Source organism: Arvicola amphibius, chromosome 11 (assembly GCF_903992535.2).
Source record: "Arvicola amphibius chromosome 11, mArvAmp1.2, whole genome shotgun sequence".
In the NCBI taxonomy this organism is placed as follows: Eukaryota; Metazoa; Chordata; class Mammalia; order Rodentia; family Cricetidae; genus Arvicola; species Arvicola amphibius.
The window spans coordinates 38,469,000-38,486,060 of NC_052057.2; the positions used below are offsets into that span (position 1 = coordinate 38,469,000).

Consider the following 17,061-nt stretch of genomic DNA (forward strand, 5'->3'; position numbering starts at 1 on the left):
CGTAGAACTCCTGAGGCAGTGGCAGGCGGATGTCTGTGACTTGCATGACAATCCGGGCTGCATTATTAAACCCTGTCTCAAAATTAAACAACAAACAAACAAACAAATAAATACTGGAGAGGTGATGCAAATATACATATATACATATACACACACACACACATATACTGGAGAGAGTGGGAGAGGCGAGAGACAGGAGAGAGAGAGAGAGAGAGAGAGAGAAAGAGAGAGAGTGTGTGTGTGTGTGTGTGTGTGTTCGTTCTGGTAGGGGCCTTGTGAGTGAGGGCGACAACGCTGTCACTTGGAGGCCCCCTCCCCCCACCCTCCCATCGCCCGCCAGCCCCAGCGTCCTGTGAGCTGCGGGGTTACGGACGCCAGGAGCTGCGGGAACCCGCTCGAGGCTGGCGCCGACCCCGCCCTTCCTCCCTCGCGCAGGCGCGTCCTCGGGCGCCCGCCCAGCTAGGTTCCCGTCGGGCCTTCGCTCGCGGCACCCGGCGCTCCTGGTGACGTCACGGGCCCCGGGCGCCCTCATTGGTCCATTTCAATAGTCGCGCGCTACTTGAACTGCACGAACAGCCGGCGGCCAGCGCGCAGCTCGCTCGCGGCCACTGGGCTCCGCGCTCCTCCCGCCCGCAGCGCCTGCTCCGCGCGTCGGCCGCCAGGGTCCCGCGCAGAGCCTGGGAGCGGCGGGCGCAGTGCACGCTCTGCGGCCGACTGATCCCCACCGGAGCCGCGATGCCGGGCAGCTCGAGATCGTCGGCTCGCGAGGCGGGCTCGGCCCTGCTCTCGCTGCAGCAGGAAGACCAGGAGAATGTCAACCCCGAGAAGGTGGCGCCAGCCCAGCAGACGCGGGCGCAGATAGCGCTGAAGGCCGGGAACGCGCGGGGAAACGCGCCGCAGCAGAGATTCAAGACTCGGCGGGTAAAGGGGCGCGAGGGTCGGGCGGGAGCGGGCCTCGGTTTAGCAGCTGAGAGGGGCAGAGAGCACGCTGCGCCTTCTAGGGGGAGTCGGGCTGCAGTCTGCACGGCCCCGGGGTTTCCAGTGCCAATAGCCCCGCCAGCCTTGCCGACCCCTCAGCACTAGTGGTGGCGTCTTTGTAAAAATGCCCGGGGTCATACCGAGCGATGCCCCCCGCGTGTTGACTTCGCCCAGCTGTGTGCCTTTCCCTCCACTTTGAAAGACAGACATTGCCATAGGGTCCAGATCCCTTCCCCCTCACCATCTGCTTCACAGATTACCTCCACTTCGGGGAAGGATAGAAAGCAATATTTTGCTTGGTAAATTCCGCCATTTTAGCCAGACCTGCATTTTCGCTCCACCCTGGGGCTAAAGTTGTGAATCAGTACTTTCCCCTAAACTTAGAGCCTTGATAAGTTTGTAATTCAATCAGCCTTTGTAGGAACGACTGACAAATTTATCCACCCTTTATCTTGCTTTACTCACTGTTATTTATCTGGACTTTGCCTCAAGAAGTTTATTTTTCCTAATGGAATATTTAGGAATAAAAGCCGAGACCCACAGGGCAAGAAGGCAAAATTCTATTCAAAAATTCCTTTTTAGGTTGCACCTCTCAAGGACCTTTCTATAAACGATGAACATGTCGCTGTTGGTCCTTCATGGAAAGCAAACAGTAAACAGCCTGCCTTTACTATTCATGTGGATGAAGCAGAAGAGACCCAGAAGAGGCCAGCTGAGCATAAAGAAACACAGTGTGACGATGCCCTGGCTTTTAATGCAGCTGTCTCTTTACCTGGAGCCAGAAAACCTCTGGTACCTCTTGATTATCCAATGGATGGTAGTTTTGGTAAGGTTTTTGCCTTTTGTGTTTGAGATAGGATCTCAATCTGTAGCTCTGGCAAGTCTTGAACTCACACCAGCCTGCCTTAGTCTCCCAAATTTCTAGATTACAGGCCTGTGACATCATACGGTACTTCTTAAAGTTCTTTATCCAACTAAGAAATTAGTTATTTGATTGGGTTAGTGATACGTTCAGTGTTAAGGCTATGCCGTTTTGTTTTGTTTTTCTAGATGGAACTTCTCTGTGTAACAGCCTTAGCCATTCTGGAACTTGCTCTGTAGACCAGGCTAGCCTCAAACTCACAGAGAACCGCCAACCTCTGCCTCACTGAGTGCTGGGATTAAAGACATGAACTGCCATGCCCAGCTAAGACTGTTTTACCTGATCATAACACAGTGGGCTAAGATTACTGCAATGGGCGTGAAGGGGTTTCTCAGATCTCATGGCTAATCCTCAGGCCTACTGACCTACAAAAGGACTCATCCTTAACAGGCAGGGAGGGCACTGCAAACTATCAATCTTAATTAGATCTTAAATGCTTATTTTAATCTGACCTCATCAGTGTTTGGCTGGGAGAATACATTTCAGTTGTATTTATGTCTCGTGTCTTAACACGCCACTCCTGAGAGTGCTACTTGAAGCTACCGTTGTGGTATCTGCCATCCCTTTAAAATCAATCTGCTCATCTGATGTAAGTTGTCAGATGAACAAGGAAGGCAGAGCAGCCGCTGCCGACAGCCCTCTGTCGCTATGGTCTCCCTGTATGGAGATCAGGGTGTAATCTCTGTCAAGGTGTTGCACTCTCTGCCTCATGCTGTGTCGTGCTGGCACCTGTGGAGACCTTTGGGATATCTGTCACCATCTTTCTATCTCATTTCTTGATGTAAAAAGTCTCACTGGAGGTCACTAGATTGGTTGACCGCCAAGCTCCAAGGACTTGGCTGTTCTCAACCCTCTTTCCTTCCTTAGTCTTAGGGTTCCAGATAAGCCACATCTAGCTTCCATGTGGTGCTGGGAATGTGACCTACACCCTCATGCTGTGTACCAGGCACTAAGCCGCCTGTCTTCCCCAGCCCCCTTTATTTAGTTCTACTGATGGGGAAGAAGGGTATGGGAATAATTTATTTTTACATAAATTTTGTAGTGTGTTTTTTTTTGGTGGGGGGGGGGTAGGAGGTGGTTTTTCAAGACAGAGTTTCTCTAGCTTTGGAGACTGTCCTGGAACTAGCTCTTGTAGACCAGGCTGGCCTTGAACTCAGATCCACCTGCCTCTGCCTCCCAAGTACTGGGATTAAAGGCATGTGCCACCACTGCCTGGCTGCTTTTTCTTAACTCAGGGTGCTCTAGGGAAAAAATGGAAATTCTTTACTTCAAAAGATAATTTAAATGGTAAAAAGTACAACTGAATGGATTCATGCCTGTAACTAGCACCCAGGACATTGAGGCAAGATTGCCAGCCTGGGCTACAGAGTGAATTTCAGGCCAGCCTAGGCTACAGAATGAGACCCTATTTTCTTCCTTCCTTCCTTCCTTCCTTCCTTCCTGAGACCCTATTTTCTTTCCTTCCCTTCCTTCCTTTCTTGTTTGTTTGAGACAGGGTTTCTCTGGCTTTGGAGCTTGTCCTGGAACTAGCTCTTGTAGACCAGGCTGGTCTTGAACTCACAGAGATCTGCCTGCCTCTGCCTTCCAAGTGCGCCAACACCACCTGGCTGAGACCCTATCTTCACAAATACCAAATCCCTTACAGTTTACTAACATTTGTTAATACAACATTTACCTGATTCTAGTTACTCCCTGATTGTGGTTTGAATATGTCAGCATCTGAGGTCTGCAATTCTCTCTTAAGACAAAAAAATCATTTTAAAATTTTGTTACATGCTCTGTCCTAACAGAACCACTGTATCATCTACTCATCTTTTGTGGAAGATGATACTTAAGGTAATGCTCAGTCCTCTTAGTAGCCTATTTTTTTTTTTTTTTTTTTTTTTTTTTTTAATTAAGTTCATCCTAAAGCTATAGAGACCAAAATACTAAGACCAGAATAGGATACTCTCTGTGTTGCTTTACCAGAGGGGAGAGATAAATACTTTGGTATCAATATTATATGCAGAATCACCACATGCTATGGATATGTCTATTGTCTTGGAAGACGAAAAGCCAGTGAGTGTTAATGAAGTACCCGACTACCATGAAGATATTCACACATACCTTAGGGAAATGGAGGTAAGGCTCTGTTCATTAAAAACTACTGAATGAAGTTGAGAGGATAATGTTGACATTTAGTTAGCAGTGAGTTACTCTAATGCTAAACTCAAGTTTATAGTATCACAAAGTCAATAGCATCTTTGTGAATGGTGATTATATTTGTGACCTGATTATATTTAACACTACTGAGTTTTCCTTCAGGTTAAATGTAAACCTAAAGTGGGTTATATGAAGAAACAGCCAGACATCACTAACAGTATGCGGGCCATCCTTGTGGACTGGCTAGTTGAAGTGGGAGAAGAATATAAATTACAGAATGAGACCCTGCATTTGGCCGTGAACTACATTGACCGGTTCCTCTCTTCTATGTCTGTGTTAAGAGGGAAGCTTCAGCTTGTAGGCACTGCTGCTATGCTGCTAGCTTCGTAAGTAGTTACTTAGTTCATAGTCATTTTCACTACCCCTTCTCATTCATACTTCAGTGGGTGGTTTGTGGCACATGTGTACAGTGCCTGCTGAGGCCAGAAGAGGGCACTGGGTCCCAAGACTGTTACAGTTTTATGAGCCACCATTGCTGGTGCTGAGAATTGAACCTGAGTCTCAGTCAGTGCTTTCTCACTATTTTATAATGAAGGGAATAAATTCAGATTTTGTACTCTTAACATTTCAACACTTGACAGCTTTAGGAGTTGGGGGCTTCTGGGAGTAGAAACTTGTTTTCTAGCCTAGAACATAAAACTTTCTAGATCTGGGTTTCATGTGCCTTGAATGGGCACATGTAGCAGGCTAGGTCAGAACTTAAAAGGTTAAACTCTTCCACAATAAAGTGCTTCCTGGAGGAAAAGTAGTATTTTCCCTTCATCGGGCATAAAAACAATATCTAAAAGTAAGACATTATTTTCCTGAAATCGTAGGTTATCTAAATTTTCAGCTACTCTGGCCTTGTTTTCCATTTTGGAAAACTTATAAATCATTTCCTTGACCACATAGGAGAAATACCTGAAGCCCCTCATTGGCTGATTGGCTGTCGATCATCTCAACCAGAGATGGTCAACTGTTAGCGGAAATGTGGTTGATGGAAGTGAGTTTTGAGTCTGTACAGCCCAAGCATTTTAGATTAGGACAAAGCCTGCTTTTGAAGAAAAAAAACTCACTTAAAATTTCTTTTGTTGTAGAAAGTTTGAAGAAATATACCCCCCAGAAGTAGCAGAGTTTGTATATATTACAGACGATACCTATTCCAAGAAGCAGGTTCTGAGAATGGAGCACCTCGTATTGAAAGTCCTTGCTTTTGACTTAGCTGCTCCAACAGTAAATCAGTTTCTTACCCAATACTTTCTGCACCAGCAGCCTGCAAACTGCAAAGTTGAAAGCTTAGCAATGGTAAGTTCATTTATGAGTTTGTTTGTTTGTTTGTTTTTGTTATAATTAGCCCTGGTTTCATTGTATAACATTGCTTAAGAGATTAAGTATTTTCAGTTCCAATACACAGAAAAACCTTTAGCTAGCAAAAGAAACATAATACAGTTGGTCCTCTCTTTGGGTTCTGTGCTTATGAAATCAGCCAACAGACATTAAAGGTACCTGCCTATGTACTGGATAAGTATAGCCCTAAACACACAATGCAACTATATATGTGCTGTTTATTATTATTTTAAGTAATTTAGTGATATCCTAGGTATAGCACTAGATTGTACAAAAACGGTGTATCTTTTATATGTAAGGTACATAAATATTTTGTGTTCGCAGGAAGGGACTGAGAGGTCCAGGAGAGAATTTTCCCAGTGGATACATGTCAGAAAAACACTAACTAGTAGTTTAAAGACAACATCCTGGTAGATGTTTTAAGTTATTAGGGGGAAGAAATGTAAACTGAATTCTCCCCAGACTGATGTAGAACCAGTGAACATCAAAGATGGGAAAAACAGATCAGGATGTAAAGATAGAACTTGTGATTTTAGAGCTATTTGTCTTTTCTTTCCAGTTTTTGGGAGAATTAAGTTTGATAGATGCTGACCCATACCTAAAGTACTTGCCATCACTTATTGCTGGAGCTGCCTTTCATTTAGCACTCTATACCGTCACAGGACAAAGCTGGGTACGTATTACACTTGCTAGTTTGGTGGCAGGAAGCTTAGCTGTAAACTTGAATTTGAATGCTCTACTTCAGTCGCCTGCTGCTAGCAGCGGAAGTAGTCAAAAGATGGAGTGAGCTTGAACATGTTAAAGATTAGTGCAAGATTAAGGTGCAGTGGTCAGTGCCCTGTGCTGTTACTAAAAACTCAATGGTTGTCTTTTCTTTGTAGCCGGAATCACTGGTACAAAAGACTGGCTATACCCTGGAAAGTCTTAAGCCTTGTCTCATGGACCTTTACCAGACCTACCTCAGAGCACCACAGCATGCCCAACAATCGATAAGGGAAAAGTACAAGCATTCAAAGTAAGAGTCAGATTCTTTGTTCGTTAAAGGGTACTGGTGGTCTGCCACAGCTGCCTCAGCAAGACAGTAATCGTATGTAGGGAGCTGCTGGGCATGGTATTTTCCCCTGGGCATCTGGTAGGGTGGGTAAGTGAACAGGTGCGTGTGTTCTGAGTATCAAATGAGTCTACAATCATCAGTCTAGTAAAATAGAAATAGCATTTCTCCAGTCTGGAGGCACATAAATGTTTACTAGATTTGTTTGTTGTTTTCTTCCCTACTCAACAGGTATCATGGTGTTTCTCTTCTCAACCCGCCAGAGACACTCAATGTGTAAGAATGAAAGAGTCACCAGAGTTCACAATGGACAGTTTTTACTTGGGTTTGAATTTCACAATCATTTCAGAATGTAAAATGGTATAGACACAGACAAATTATGGTATCCATTGCTTTTTAAATGGTTTTAATTTGTATGTCTTTTGTACATGTGTCTATCTTAGATATTTGGCTAATTTTAATTGGTTTTGTTAACATTTGGTGCTGCCAACTGTCGGGATATTAAGAATAAATTGAATTGGAAATCTTTGCAAGTCAAAGTTAATTTGAGACAAAAATAAGGCTGATAATGTCACTTAGAAAAGCTAACTTGGTTTGTTACTGTTCAGTGGCGGTGGAAAAGGCATTCTAAAACTAAAATATTTCAGGGAAATGGATCTTCAAATTCTGACATTGACTATTCTAAGCAACTAAACCAAATTGCTGACTTGGTTATAAGATAAGTATGTAGAGATCCCCAGACCCATTCAGTTCTATATATGCTGCAGTAATTTACTGAACTGTTTCATTTATCAACTTTAACAAATAAGATTTTGTGCAACAGGAACGTTGTACAGAAAGTTTATTCAAAGCATAATGTTAAAGACAAAATTTATCAAAAAGTTCAGTTTTTATAATGGGTTTTCAAATAAAAAACTACCCAGAGCTGTTAAACAGCACTGAATAAATAGCCTTTTATTAGTTATACATATATATTTACAAAAATGCCAGGTTAGCTTTAATTAGCAGCTCTCTTCTTTTTCCTTCTTTTCACTTGGCTTTTACTCGGGGCCTTTTCCTTTGCAGTGGCGGTCTGGGCTCTGTGAATAAAGTAAGGACAGCTTACTGAGCCGCTGCCTCATGCACTGCATTCACTGCAGTGCCCAGGCGTCCTGTTATACAACTAGGTCCTGTTTTTATGGACATTTCAAAGAAACCAGAAATCTCTTACCTTATTTTCTTTGGATTCTTGTCTGGTTCCAAAATGATCATTTCTTCTTCTTCACTATCTGACAGCACTATAGGGACACCTTAAGAAAATACCAAAAAAGGAAAAGTAACTGCTTAACCTATCTACATCAGAGGTCCTGATGCTCCCATTCCTGTGCCCACACACTCGAGCTCTGCTGCCTGCAGGCATATGCATTACTCTTTCCAAATCTTCCCCCCCCCCCGCAATAAATTGTAAAAATTTATGTTTTCTGTAAGTATTTTCTTTCTTTCTTTTTTTTAAAAAGAGGACTTATGTAGGCCAAGACGGTCTAGTATATTACTACCAGGGCTAACCATGAAAAATGTAGAAAACTGTTTTGTTTGCCCATTTTTCTTTTGAATATTAATTTTATATTATATGTGTGTAAATAAAACATGCAAATTAATCCTTTCCTCATTTGGCTGGCTGTGTATTCTTTCTCAGCATTCTGTGTTCACATGCTTTGGAAAAGCTCTACCTTCTCCATTATCCTGGTTATTTTAGCTATCTTATGAACCTTACGAAATCCTAGACAAATAGTCTTACAGTGCTAGAGATGGTTAATATAATTTTCTTCTATGAAGACAGGTAGAATATGCATTTGCTCTTAATGCCCTTGTTTTCTACCACAGAGTACATATTTCAATCCAAGTTCAGTTCCCAGCACCTACATAGCTCACAAGCTTCTGGAACTCTAGCTAATGTTCCCTATGTCCACAGGCATTGCCAGGCACACACACGCACATATACACTAAACGTAAAAATGTTAGACCCTGCCAGGGGCTTCTACCCTAAAATGACAGTCCCTGCTACTAATGTGGTCAGTTAACTCATTTAAAATTCAGCTTCTCAAGACAAACCACATTTCAAATATTCAATAGGTAAACAGTGGCTGCATCCTAGCCAATGCACGTAAATAACACTTCTTACCACAGACGATTCTACTGAATAGTACTGTGTCATAGCTTGTTTTAAAGGTTTGTGTGCATCTGTGAAAGTACACATGTGCTGCTCTCCACAGACCAGACGAGGGTGTTGGCTCCCTTGGAGCTGGAATACAAGGTTGTGAACCACCCAGTGTGGGCACTGGGATCCAAACTAGTCATCCTGACTGAGCAATTGTCTTCACCACCTCTGGCCCACATCATGAGCTTTTTATTTGAGTCAAACTACACAAGGCAGCTTGCAGGGATGAGATCTTTAGGGAAAACCTTCAAATGTTCATGGGTAGACTTTTTTGTTTGATAGGATCTCTAGTTCTTGCTGTTCTGAAACTTGCTATGTAGAACAGAGAACCTCCTGCCTGTCTTCCCAGTGCTGAGATGTATACTATCACACCTGGCCAGATGTAATTTTTTTTAATTGTTTAAGAGTATCACTATCATTTACATGCCAAAGCATACCACTAAATCCCAAAGTATTTCGCTTTCCAAGACAGGAACTAGCCCTATGTACGACCTACAATCTCTTTACATATGTATGCGTTTACATATGTAGATTTATATCTGTAGCTATCTCTAATACATAGTAAAAGCCAAAAGAATCACTTACCTTGGCTTCCAATATCAGAAATTCCTCCGGTGTCCATCTTTGTATCATCAAGAATGACAGCTTCGTCAGTTCCACCCTCCTCCTCTTCCTTCTCAGAATCTTCAAGGTCACCCCAAGAGTTTTCTATTCCATCTCCTATCTGAGCAGTACCAGGAGTCCACAGTACAGGTTTGGAAACACTTAACAAGTTAAGAAAACTGAATATCCAAAACACTGCTATTTTCTTGTAAGACTGCTTCATGTGTTCCATCACCAATAATCAACTTGATAGTAATTGGCAATAAATGATTTCAAGATTATGTAATGAACTTGGTCCTGTTATCAGTATTGAAGTAGTTTCTCAAAGGGAAATGAATGCTGTAATTTCGTTTGTATTTTCTTACAGTACTGGAATAGAACCCAACACCTTAGCCATAGCTAGAAAACTGCAGTACCAGTGAGCTACACCCCCAGCTCTAAGTTGGTTTTTAAAATAGAAAACTGTTTTTTAGAGAAAAGCTAGATGTCATATTATCAACTTAGTATGGCATATTTATCTCTTAAGTATGATTTCCCCCAAATCAAATTTCAATATGCGCATTATAGCCTTGATAAAAACAAACAAAAAAAACGACAAAAAAAGGTCAAGCATCTTGTTACTGTACAAACTACGTAATAAAGATACACTTCTGGAGGAGGTTCAGCTTCAGCAATAATTTCTTCTGCTTTCTCCTCTATGTTGGAGGTATCAACAGAGGCCTTCTCCATTTTAAATGCTGTGATCCTCTGATTGGCTATAGACTCCGCGAAGCCAAACTTCCCCCCTTCTTTCCTGTAGGGGTTTGGGTGGTGGTTTTGGAGATGACAGTAAGAAAACACTTAGTACATAGGCTTCGGTAGATGAGAAACAGCTGCTCAGCTCCACCACTTGTCCTCGTTAACTTCAACTGTAAACTTGACGGAGCCTAGAGTCACTGGAGAAGGGAGGCCCTCACCAAACCAGACTGCCATATATGTGGGGGAGTAGCTTGATTGCTAATTGATAAAAGAGGGCTCAGCCCATTATGAGGGGCACTGTTCCTGGGGCAGGTGATCCTGTACTGTGTAAGAAATGTAGCTAAGCATGCGCCTGTGAGCCAGCAATCAGCATGCCTCTGGTCTCTGCTGTACCCCTCAGCTCTAATGAGTTCCCTCATCAGAGGAAATGCTACATGAACTAGCAAGGAGGCCTGCCTCCAGGCTCCTCATTGGTGAACTGATCTGGAAGTATAAGCCAAATCCTTTCGTCTCTTAAATTGCTTTTGGTCAGTGGTTTACATCAGCAATGGGAAACAAACTAGAGCACTCCCATAGCTATCAAGCCAGATGTGAACCTCTGCTGCCTATCTGCTAGGTACCTGGAGTGTATTCTCTAAGCCTCCAGTCAGCTTTATCAAACAGAAGGCATCAGCCTCCACAGGACAAGACAGTACACTGAAGTGCTGGGTAATTGTTACTTAAGGTAACAAGCAGAGCTATAAACCAGCCTGTTTGTTCTATTCATCTGAGTTATTAGATTCTTTTTTCATAAGAACATGTTCACTTAAAGAAAACACTTCTGTAATTTTTTAGAATAAAATCTCAACTAAGAACTAGTATAAACAACTGAGAAGAACTAAGAAAAGACCACGTATGAAATTATAAGACTGCCCTTGTGTGATAAAAGCCCTTAGAAACGGGTTTAAAAAGCATATAGTTCTGAGAAATTAAACTCACCTAACTTTCTGGTCGTTTTCCAAAGCTTTCTGTATTAGCTCTGTCATTTCTGCCACTTTCACACCAGCTATTTTACTGCATCTCAAAACCTATTTGTAAATTGGAGGTGTTAGTCAAAGAAAACTAAACGATTTTTTCTAATGAAACCAAAACCATGACATGAATTCTCTACCTTTATAATTTAGGAATTTCTTTTCCAAGTGTGAGATTAAGGCATAGTAAACATAGTTAAGACAAAAATATGATAATCTCTTAACTTTTGAAGGTCTAGCACATTAAGGGAACAGACTTGAGAAGATACCACAGAGATCACCAATCAAAGGCTCAAGACTACAGACTTCCTTTCTGTGTCAGTCATCACAGAAAAAGTAATAATAGTGGTTGCAATCCTAGTACCAATGGTGCCGGCGACAATAATGCAAAGTAGCATCACTGAGCACTCCGTATCTCAGATGCCTATCATCCGCCTACACATTTACCCTTCAATCCCATCTACCGCATAAGCAGTAGAATCATCCCCTGGTGTACAGAGGAAAACACGGAGACCCATTTGCCCAAAGGCTATAAAGATCAGTTACAAGCCGGGCGGCGGTGGCGCACGCCTTTAATCCCAGCACTCGGGAGGCAGAGGCAGGCGGATCTCTGTGAGTTCGAGACCAGCCTGGTCTACAAGAGCTAGTTCCAGGACAGGCTCCAAAGCTACAGAGAAACCCTGTCTCGAAAAACCAAAAAAAAAAAAAAAAAAAGATCAGTTACAATTTGAATAAAAACAGCTCCCTTACACTGCTACTTGGCACAATATTATCTATAGCCTCTGAGTGAATCTGATATGTGGCCGGGTTTGAGTATCACTGCTGCTGCTTGTATCGAATTCTAAAACTAAAACTTAGTTTTTTCATAATGTATACATTTAATACTTTCAAAAGTAGCAATATTTGTCTTTCTTCACTGAAGGAACTAAGGTATTCCAGTTAGATCCTCGAAGGACAAATATAGGGAAGGGCAAGGAAAGAAAGCATAACTCATGGCCACTTGTTAGAACATAATGCCTGACCTGAAGCCAGATTCTAACATAACTAGACTTGCTCATCTGAGGCACCCTGTGGCCACACACCTTTAATTCCCGCCCTCAGGAGGCAGAGCTCTGGGAGTTCGCAGCCAGTCTAGTCTTAAGAGTTAGTTCCAGGAGAGCTAAGGCTGTTATACAGAGAAACCCTGTCTTCCCTGTCTTGGAAACCAGAGAAGAAGAAAAAAAAAAAAAATTGAAATAAACGAAGTAACAATAAAGCTTCTGAAAAGAGCCCTCTAACAGGGAAACTGGTCAAAGCACTGACCTGGTCTTTGAGCAGCATTATCCCGCCACTAGACTGAATAGTACAAATTTCTCGATGCTTATTCATGGCAATCACCAGCAAGCCATCCATTACTCGTTCTTCTCGCTCATTGGGGTCCACTAATAAATATGTTCTGAAACAAATGTTAAATGGTACTGAGCACATCTGAAGCTGAGTGCTGTTTCTAGAACAGGTTTTTCAAGTTAGCATTCAAGGTCAACACTGAAGAAGCTTTTAAGTCAACAGCTTCAGTTACGTGGAGTGTATGCTTCTCTGGCCACGACAGTGAAACGGCACTAAGTTCAACTGAAATTTAAACCTAATACTCACACCATCTCCTTGATGAAATGACTTCTGGCTCATTAATAAAGAGTTAGACAACACACAAGTCTCTTTTTTCCTGAAGACCGAAGGATCCAGATTTTCTTAGAAACACATGGTATATAAGCCTCCCCATTTTAGACTAAGAGAGGGTAACAAAGACTTGGGAAGAAAAGACTAGACAGCTGAAAGAAATGAGTGCCCTGGTTTGCAGCTCGCTTTCCCTTGCAATGTGCTCCTAGAACCACCTGCTCTATGGTGTCGCACAGTACCTGTGGCCATTGACCCACAGCCACTCTTCCCCACCTTCTCAGATGAGAGCTCGCATATAATTCTCAAGGCCTTTGCCCAGTTCAAGGAAGAGCAGATGTGACTGTGTCACATTAAATTCTTATTCTGTAAGGGTGTTATGAGCATAAAAGTTATGGGAAGTGCATTTTAACAGCTGAGTTTTGTTGACTTCCCCTTACAAAGACAGGAAGACACCAGCAGGTGCTCTCAAGGCCAGCATGCCTGGTCTGTCAGAAAGGAAGAAAAGTCCTAGCTCAGCTGGAAGAGTGTTACACAGCATGCACAAAGCTCTGAGTTCAATCCCCAGCACCAGATAAACCAGGCACGGCAGTACATACCTGTAATCCCAGCACACAGGAGTGGAGGCTGCAGGATCAGAAGCACGAGGTCAACCGAGCTATATAGACAGCTCAAAACCAGTGGACCCTTTTCAATAAGCAGAATCCAACTCCTAGGCATGCTTAGACTTTCAGCCCGTGCCAAGACGACACTTACCCTTGCTGGAAGAAAGCAAAGCTGACACAGATGGGCATGTGGTGAATGCTCAGTGGCACAGGGTCGCGCTCTTCAGGGGTGTACTGTTTCAGGAGAAAAGGCCAAATTCTTAAGTCAGCAAAGTCACTTTGAGATCAAACACTAAGAAATTAAATTCTTATTTGTGAGTAGCTAAATAATGTCTTTTATAATTACTTATATGACGTTGACAGCTGTGTTCCTATTTTATGATGATAAAACATCAATCTTATGTCTAATCCTCTATCGCAGTTTGCCTTTTTAGTAGTTGTCCAGTGCCACACAGGAGCCCTTGAACTTCTCAGAATAAAGGATCTGCCTCCATGTAAAACTAACCACCACATCCACTCTCTTGTTATTTCCTTCACACTCCTGCTGTAGCAACACTGTTCCTGCCTCCAAATCTTCAGATTCTGCTCTGGCAAAGGGCCTCAAAACACCATTATGAAAACTTGAGCATCCGATGGTTCCCTTTACAACTCAGAGCTTAAAGAGTACACTTTCATTATTCTAGCATGTAATATATACGTACGTACGTGTACACGCACACACACACACACAAACACACACTCAGTCAAAATTGGCCCACCTGGCAGTAAGAGGACAGCACAGACCCCTGGAGCAGCACTGGGACCATCTGGGCACTCTGAATTAGAGGGTTCTTATGTTCTTAGGTCCTACCTCTAGCCTGCTCTATAAGCAGAGCCCAGCAATACGCTGTCTGTAAGTCCTCCAGACATTTCTGATCAACCTGTGTTATCTACTCGGCTCAATGAACAAAAAGGCCTGAAGAAAACACATAAATCTGGTGACTCACAGTCCTTTTCAGGTGCTGTCAGCCTCTCGAGGGTAAGCATCTCATGCTGGCCCCAAAAAGAAACCAACAATATCCTCTAATAGTCAATTCAAAGAAAGGGTCACAGTTCTACTTCAGAAAACCGAGCTGGGTTATAGTATTATCGACACATTTCTGTAAGGGAACTAGAAATTTTTAGGACAATTTTGATCATCTGCAGTTTTTTCTTATGAACAAGTACTAGAGTAGATCTGATTCCCATGTGGCGCACGCCTCCGTCACTAACTTCCTGTCTGCACATCTAGGACACCCACTCGTTCATAACAACAACTCCAGCGGAGCCCTGGGAGCTTACCAGCGTCACTTCCTCTCCCTGGACAGAGACATCGGGTCTGCGGAAGTGACACAAAGCTACGATTGCAGCAATGCTGGCAGCATCAATAATATTTCCATCATGATTTAATAAATGGAGGTCTACACGAATCTGCCAAACCTGAAAGTGAATTTAAGATAAAAATAAATCCTAACTGGGCATGACCAGTGGTCAATGGAAAACTTAACACTGTACACATATTTTTTTAGATTAAAGCATGTAGTTAATCTTTCAGTTTATCCAGTAAAATTCAGTGTATTTTAACAAAAAACAAACACTTGAAATACTAATAGTGAACTTTTCTATGTGAGTCATTTGAGAACATGATAATATATAAATAAATACTACCCCAACATTTAAAACCTAATTATGTTTTTTTTTAAATGTTCATTTTTATTTTACGTGTATGCAAATTTGCTTGCATGTATGTATGCGCCACACTCGTGCCCGGTGCCCCCAAGGATCCTAAGTGTTAGAGCTCTGGATCCAGAGTTACAGGTGGTTGTAAGCTGACGTGTAAGTGCTGGGAACGGAAGCCAGAGCCTCTGAAAGAGCAACCAGTGCTCTTAAGCACTGAACCCTCTCTCCAGTCTTCCTAATGTTTTATGCCTGAATCAACAGTAGCCACTGTTAAAAATCTGGGGCATATTTCCCACCTTTTCACCAGCGACGACACAGAGAGATTCAGTGTCTATACACTTTGAATTTCTTAGACACCTTTCCAAGAGTCGATTCAGCTTCACCAAGAGATCTGATTGCCTGTGGAAACAAAAATGAGCTGTCATGAACTATAACTCTGAGCATTAAAATGACAGTTTACTGTTGTCAAATTCTTCAACGGCTAAAGGAGCTTAAAGAAAAAGTAAGATACCTGCCAGGTTCAAAAGCTGGAGCAGCCATCTGAGAAAGTTCAAGGTTAAAAAACAGAATACCTTCTGTTGCCCTATTTAGTTTTGGAGAAACAAGTTCACAGGAAACCTGTCCAAGAACTCTGTAAAAATAAAGGTACAAAGCGGTCAGCTCAACATACTGCTCTTTTAATTAAAAAAAATGAAATGTAAAACAGACAAAAATCGATCCTAAATAACAGCACAATGTGTCAGGAGGCAGAAATTATAGCATGTGGTGGACTGGGTCAGCAAAGCTGCCTCCACACACCACACAGTCGTGCACATACACAATAATAATAAAATGTTTAAATGTAAGATTTCATGCAGAAATAAAAGAAATGCTATGCCTAAAAGGATGATAGCAAGGAAATCTCTAACCTCTTAATCACTCAGCAATAAGAGAAACTGAGACTCATTGATGACAAGATCTACACTCCTCACAATAGACTATGAGAGACATGCAGGTAACAAATTCTGCGTGATCGGTGTCAGCTACCAACGTGATTTATAAAGGTCATGAGGAACTATGATACTCAAACAGCGGAAAGCACTCGTGATTAAAAGAAGTGTGACCAGAAAAACTAAAAAGGCTTGCATTAAAGAAACGTATTTCTCATCAGATAAAAGAAAGCACTGTTTGTATTTTTGAGCTGCTCAGGAAACAACAGAGTAAGTCAGTATGTAATTTTTCCCACCCTCTGTGGTATTATCTAATTGATTCGTGATACCTTGTTTTCCCAAGTTCTACAATACAGCATCCATAATCTGTTCCGAATGTGATCCTGATGTTCCTGTAATCATAGGTTTGTCTGCCGTCCAGCCGCTGTAAGCAAACATCACACATCTTTTAACACACTTAAGAGCAGCAGCTCTGTCTGCCTGGTCCTGGACCCTGGCACTGACAAGGGCTGGTGGGTTGAGGCTCAAAGGAACTGGCCAGGATAAAATACTGGCCTGAGGCTGGGGGAATGGGCAGAGTCCACGCTGGGAACCACCCGAGTCCACACCACGACCACACCACAACGAATTCACGGGCCACCGGAATCCACCCCGCGGGCAACCCGAGTCTACACCCAAAGCCACCGAGGCCTCGCACCTTCTTCTCCTCAATGGCGCGGAGCAGGAAGCGGCGCTCGCAGTTGGAGAGCGGCGTTTCCTTCATAGCGCCGGGCCACGCAAGGGAAGAAGTCCACTAGCAAACGCCGCACACCACTTTCTTCCCGGCGTGGGGAATCGACGTCATCCAGGCGCCGACGCGCAGGCTCGGAGCGCGGTGTGGGCGGGGCTAGAGGGCGGGGACCGCGGCAGCAGGGAGGACTAGAGGGCGGGGACTCCGGCAACAGGGAGGAGCTGTGCAACTTTCTTCCAGAAGTTCTCGGCCGGACCCGAGTGGCTTCCCGGGGGAGATGAACGTCTGCACAGTCCTGGTTTTTTTTTTTTTTTTCTTGTTTTGTTTCTAGACAGAATCTCACTGCGTACCCCTGGCTGTCCTGGAACTCAACAGAAATACACCAATCCCTACAACGCTCGCTTGCGGGGTTGGGGGTG

At 43.1% G+C, this 17,061-nt stretch overlaps 2 protein-coding genes across 2 annotated transcripts; one reads left to right on the forward strand and one right to left on the reverse strand.

Annotated features, from left to right (window-relative positions):
* The first annotated feature begins 643 nt into the window (after positions 1-643).
* Positions 644-7,007, forward strand: Ccna2 (cyclin A2). The gene is made up of 8 exons (XM_038348212.1): positions 644-921; positions 1,561-1,804; positions 3,909-4,021; positions 4,205-4,428; positions 5,179-5,386; positions 5,988-6,101; positions 6,310-6,443; positions 6,711-7,007. The coding sequence occupies exons 1-8, from the start codon at positions 736-738 to the stop codon at positions 6,757-6,759; spliced, it is 1,272 nt and encodes a 423-aa protein (XP_038204140.1). The 5' UTR covers positions 644-735; the 3' UTR covers positions 6,760-7,007.
* Positions 7,008-7,307: 300 nt separating this feature from the next.
* Positions 7,308-16,751, reverse strand: Exosc9 (exosome component 9). Its single transcript, XM_038348210.1, has 12 exons — positions 16,610-16,751; positions 16,242-16,336; positions 15,495-15,614; positions 15,280-15,382; positions 14,606-14,743; positions 13,437-13,519; positions 12,330-12,462; positions 10,996-11,084; positions 9,926-10,072; positions 9,262-9,440; positions 7,690-7,768; positions 7,308-7,558 (listed from the first exon to the last, which is right to left on the reverse strand). Exons 1-12 carry the CDS (start codon positions 16,673-16,675, stop codon positions 7,477-7,479), a joined length of 1,314 nt encoding a protein of 437 aa, XP_038204138.1. The 5' UTR covers positions 16,676-16,751; the 3' UTR covers positions 7,308-7,476.
* Positions 16,752-17,061: the final 310 nt, after the last annotated feature.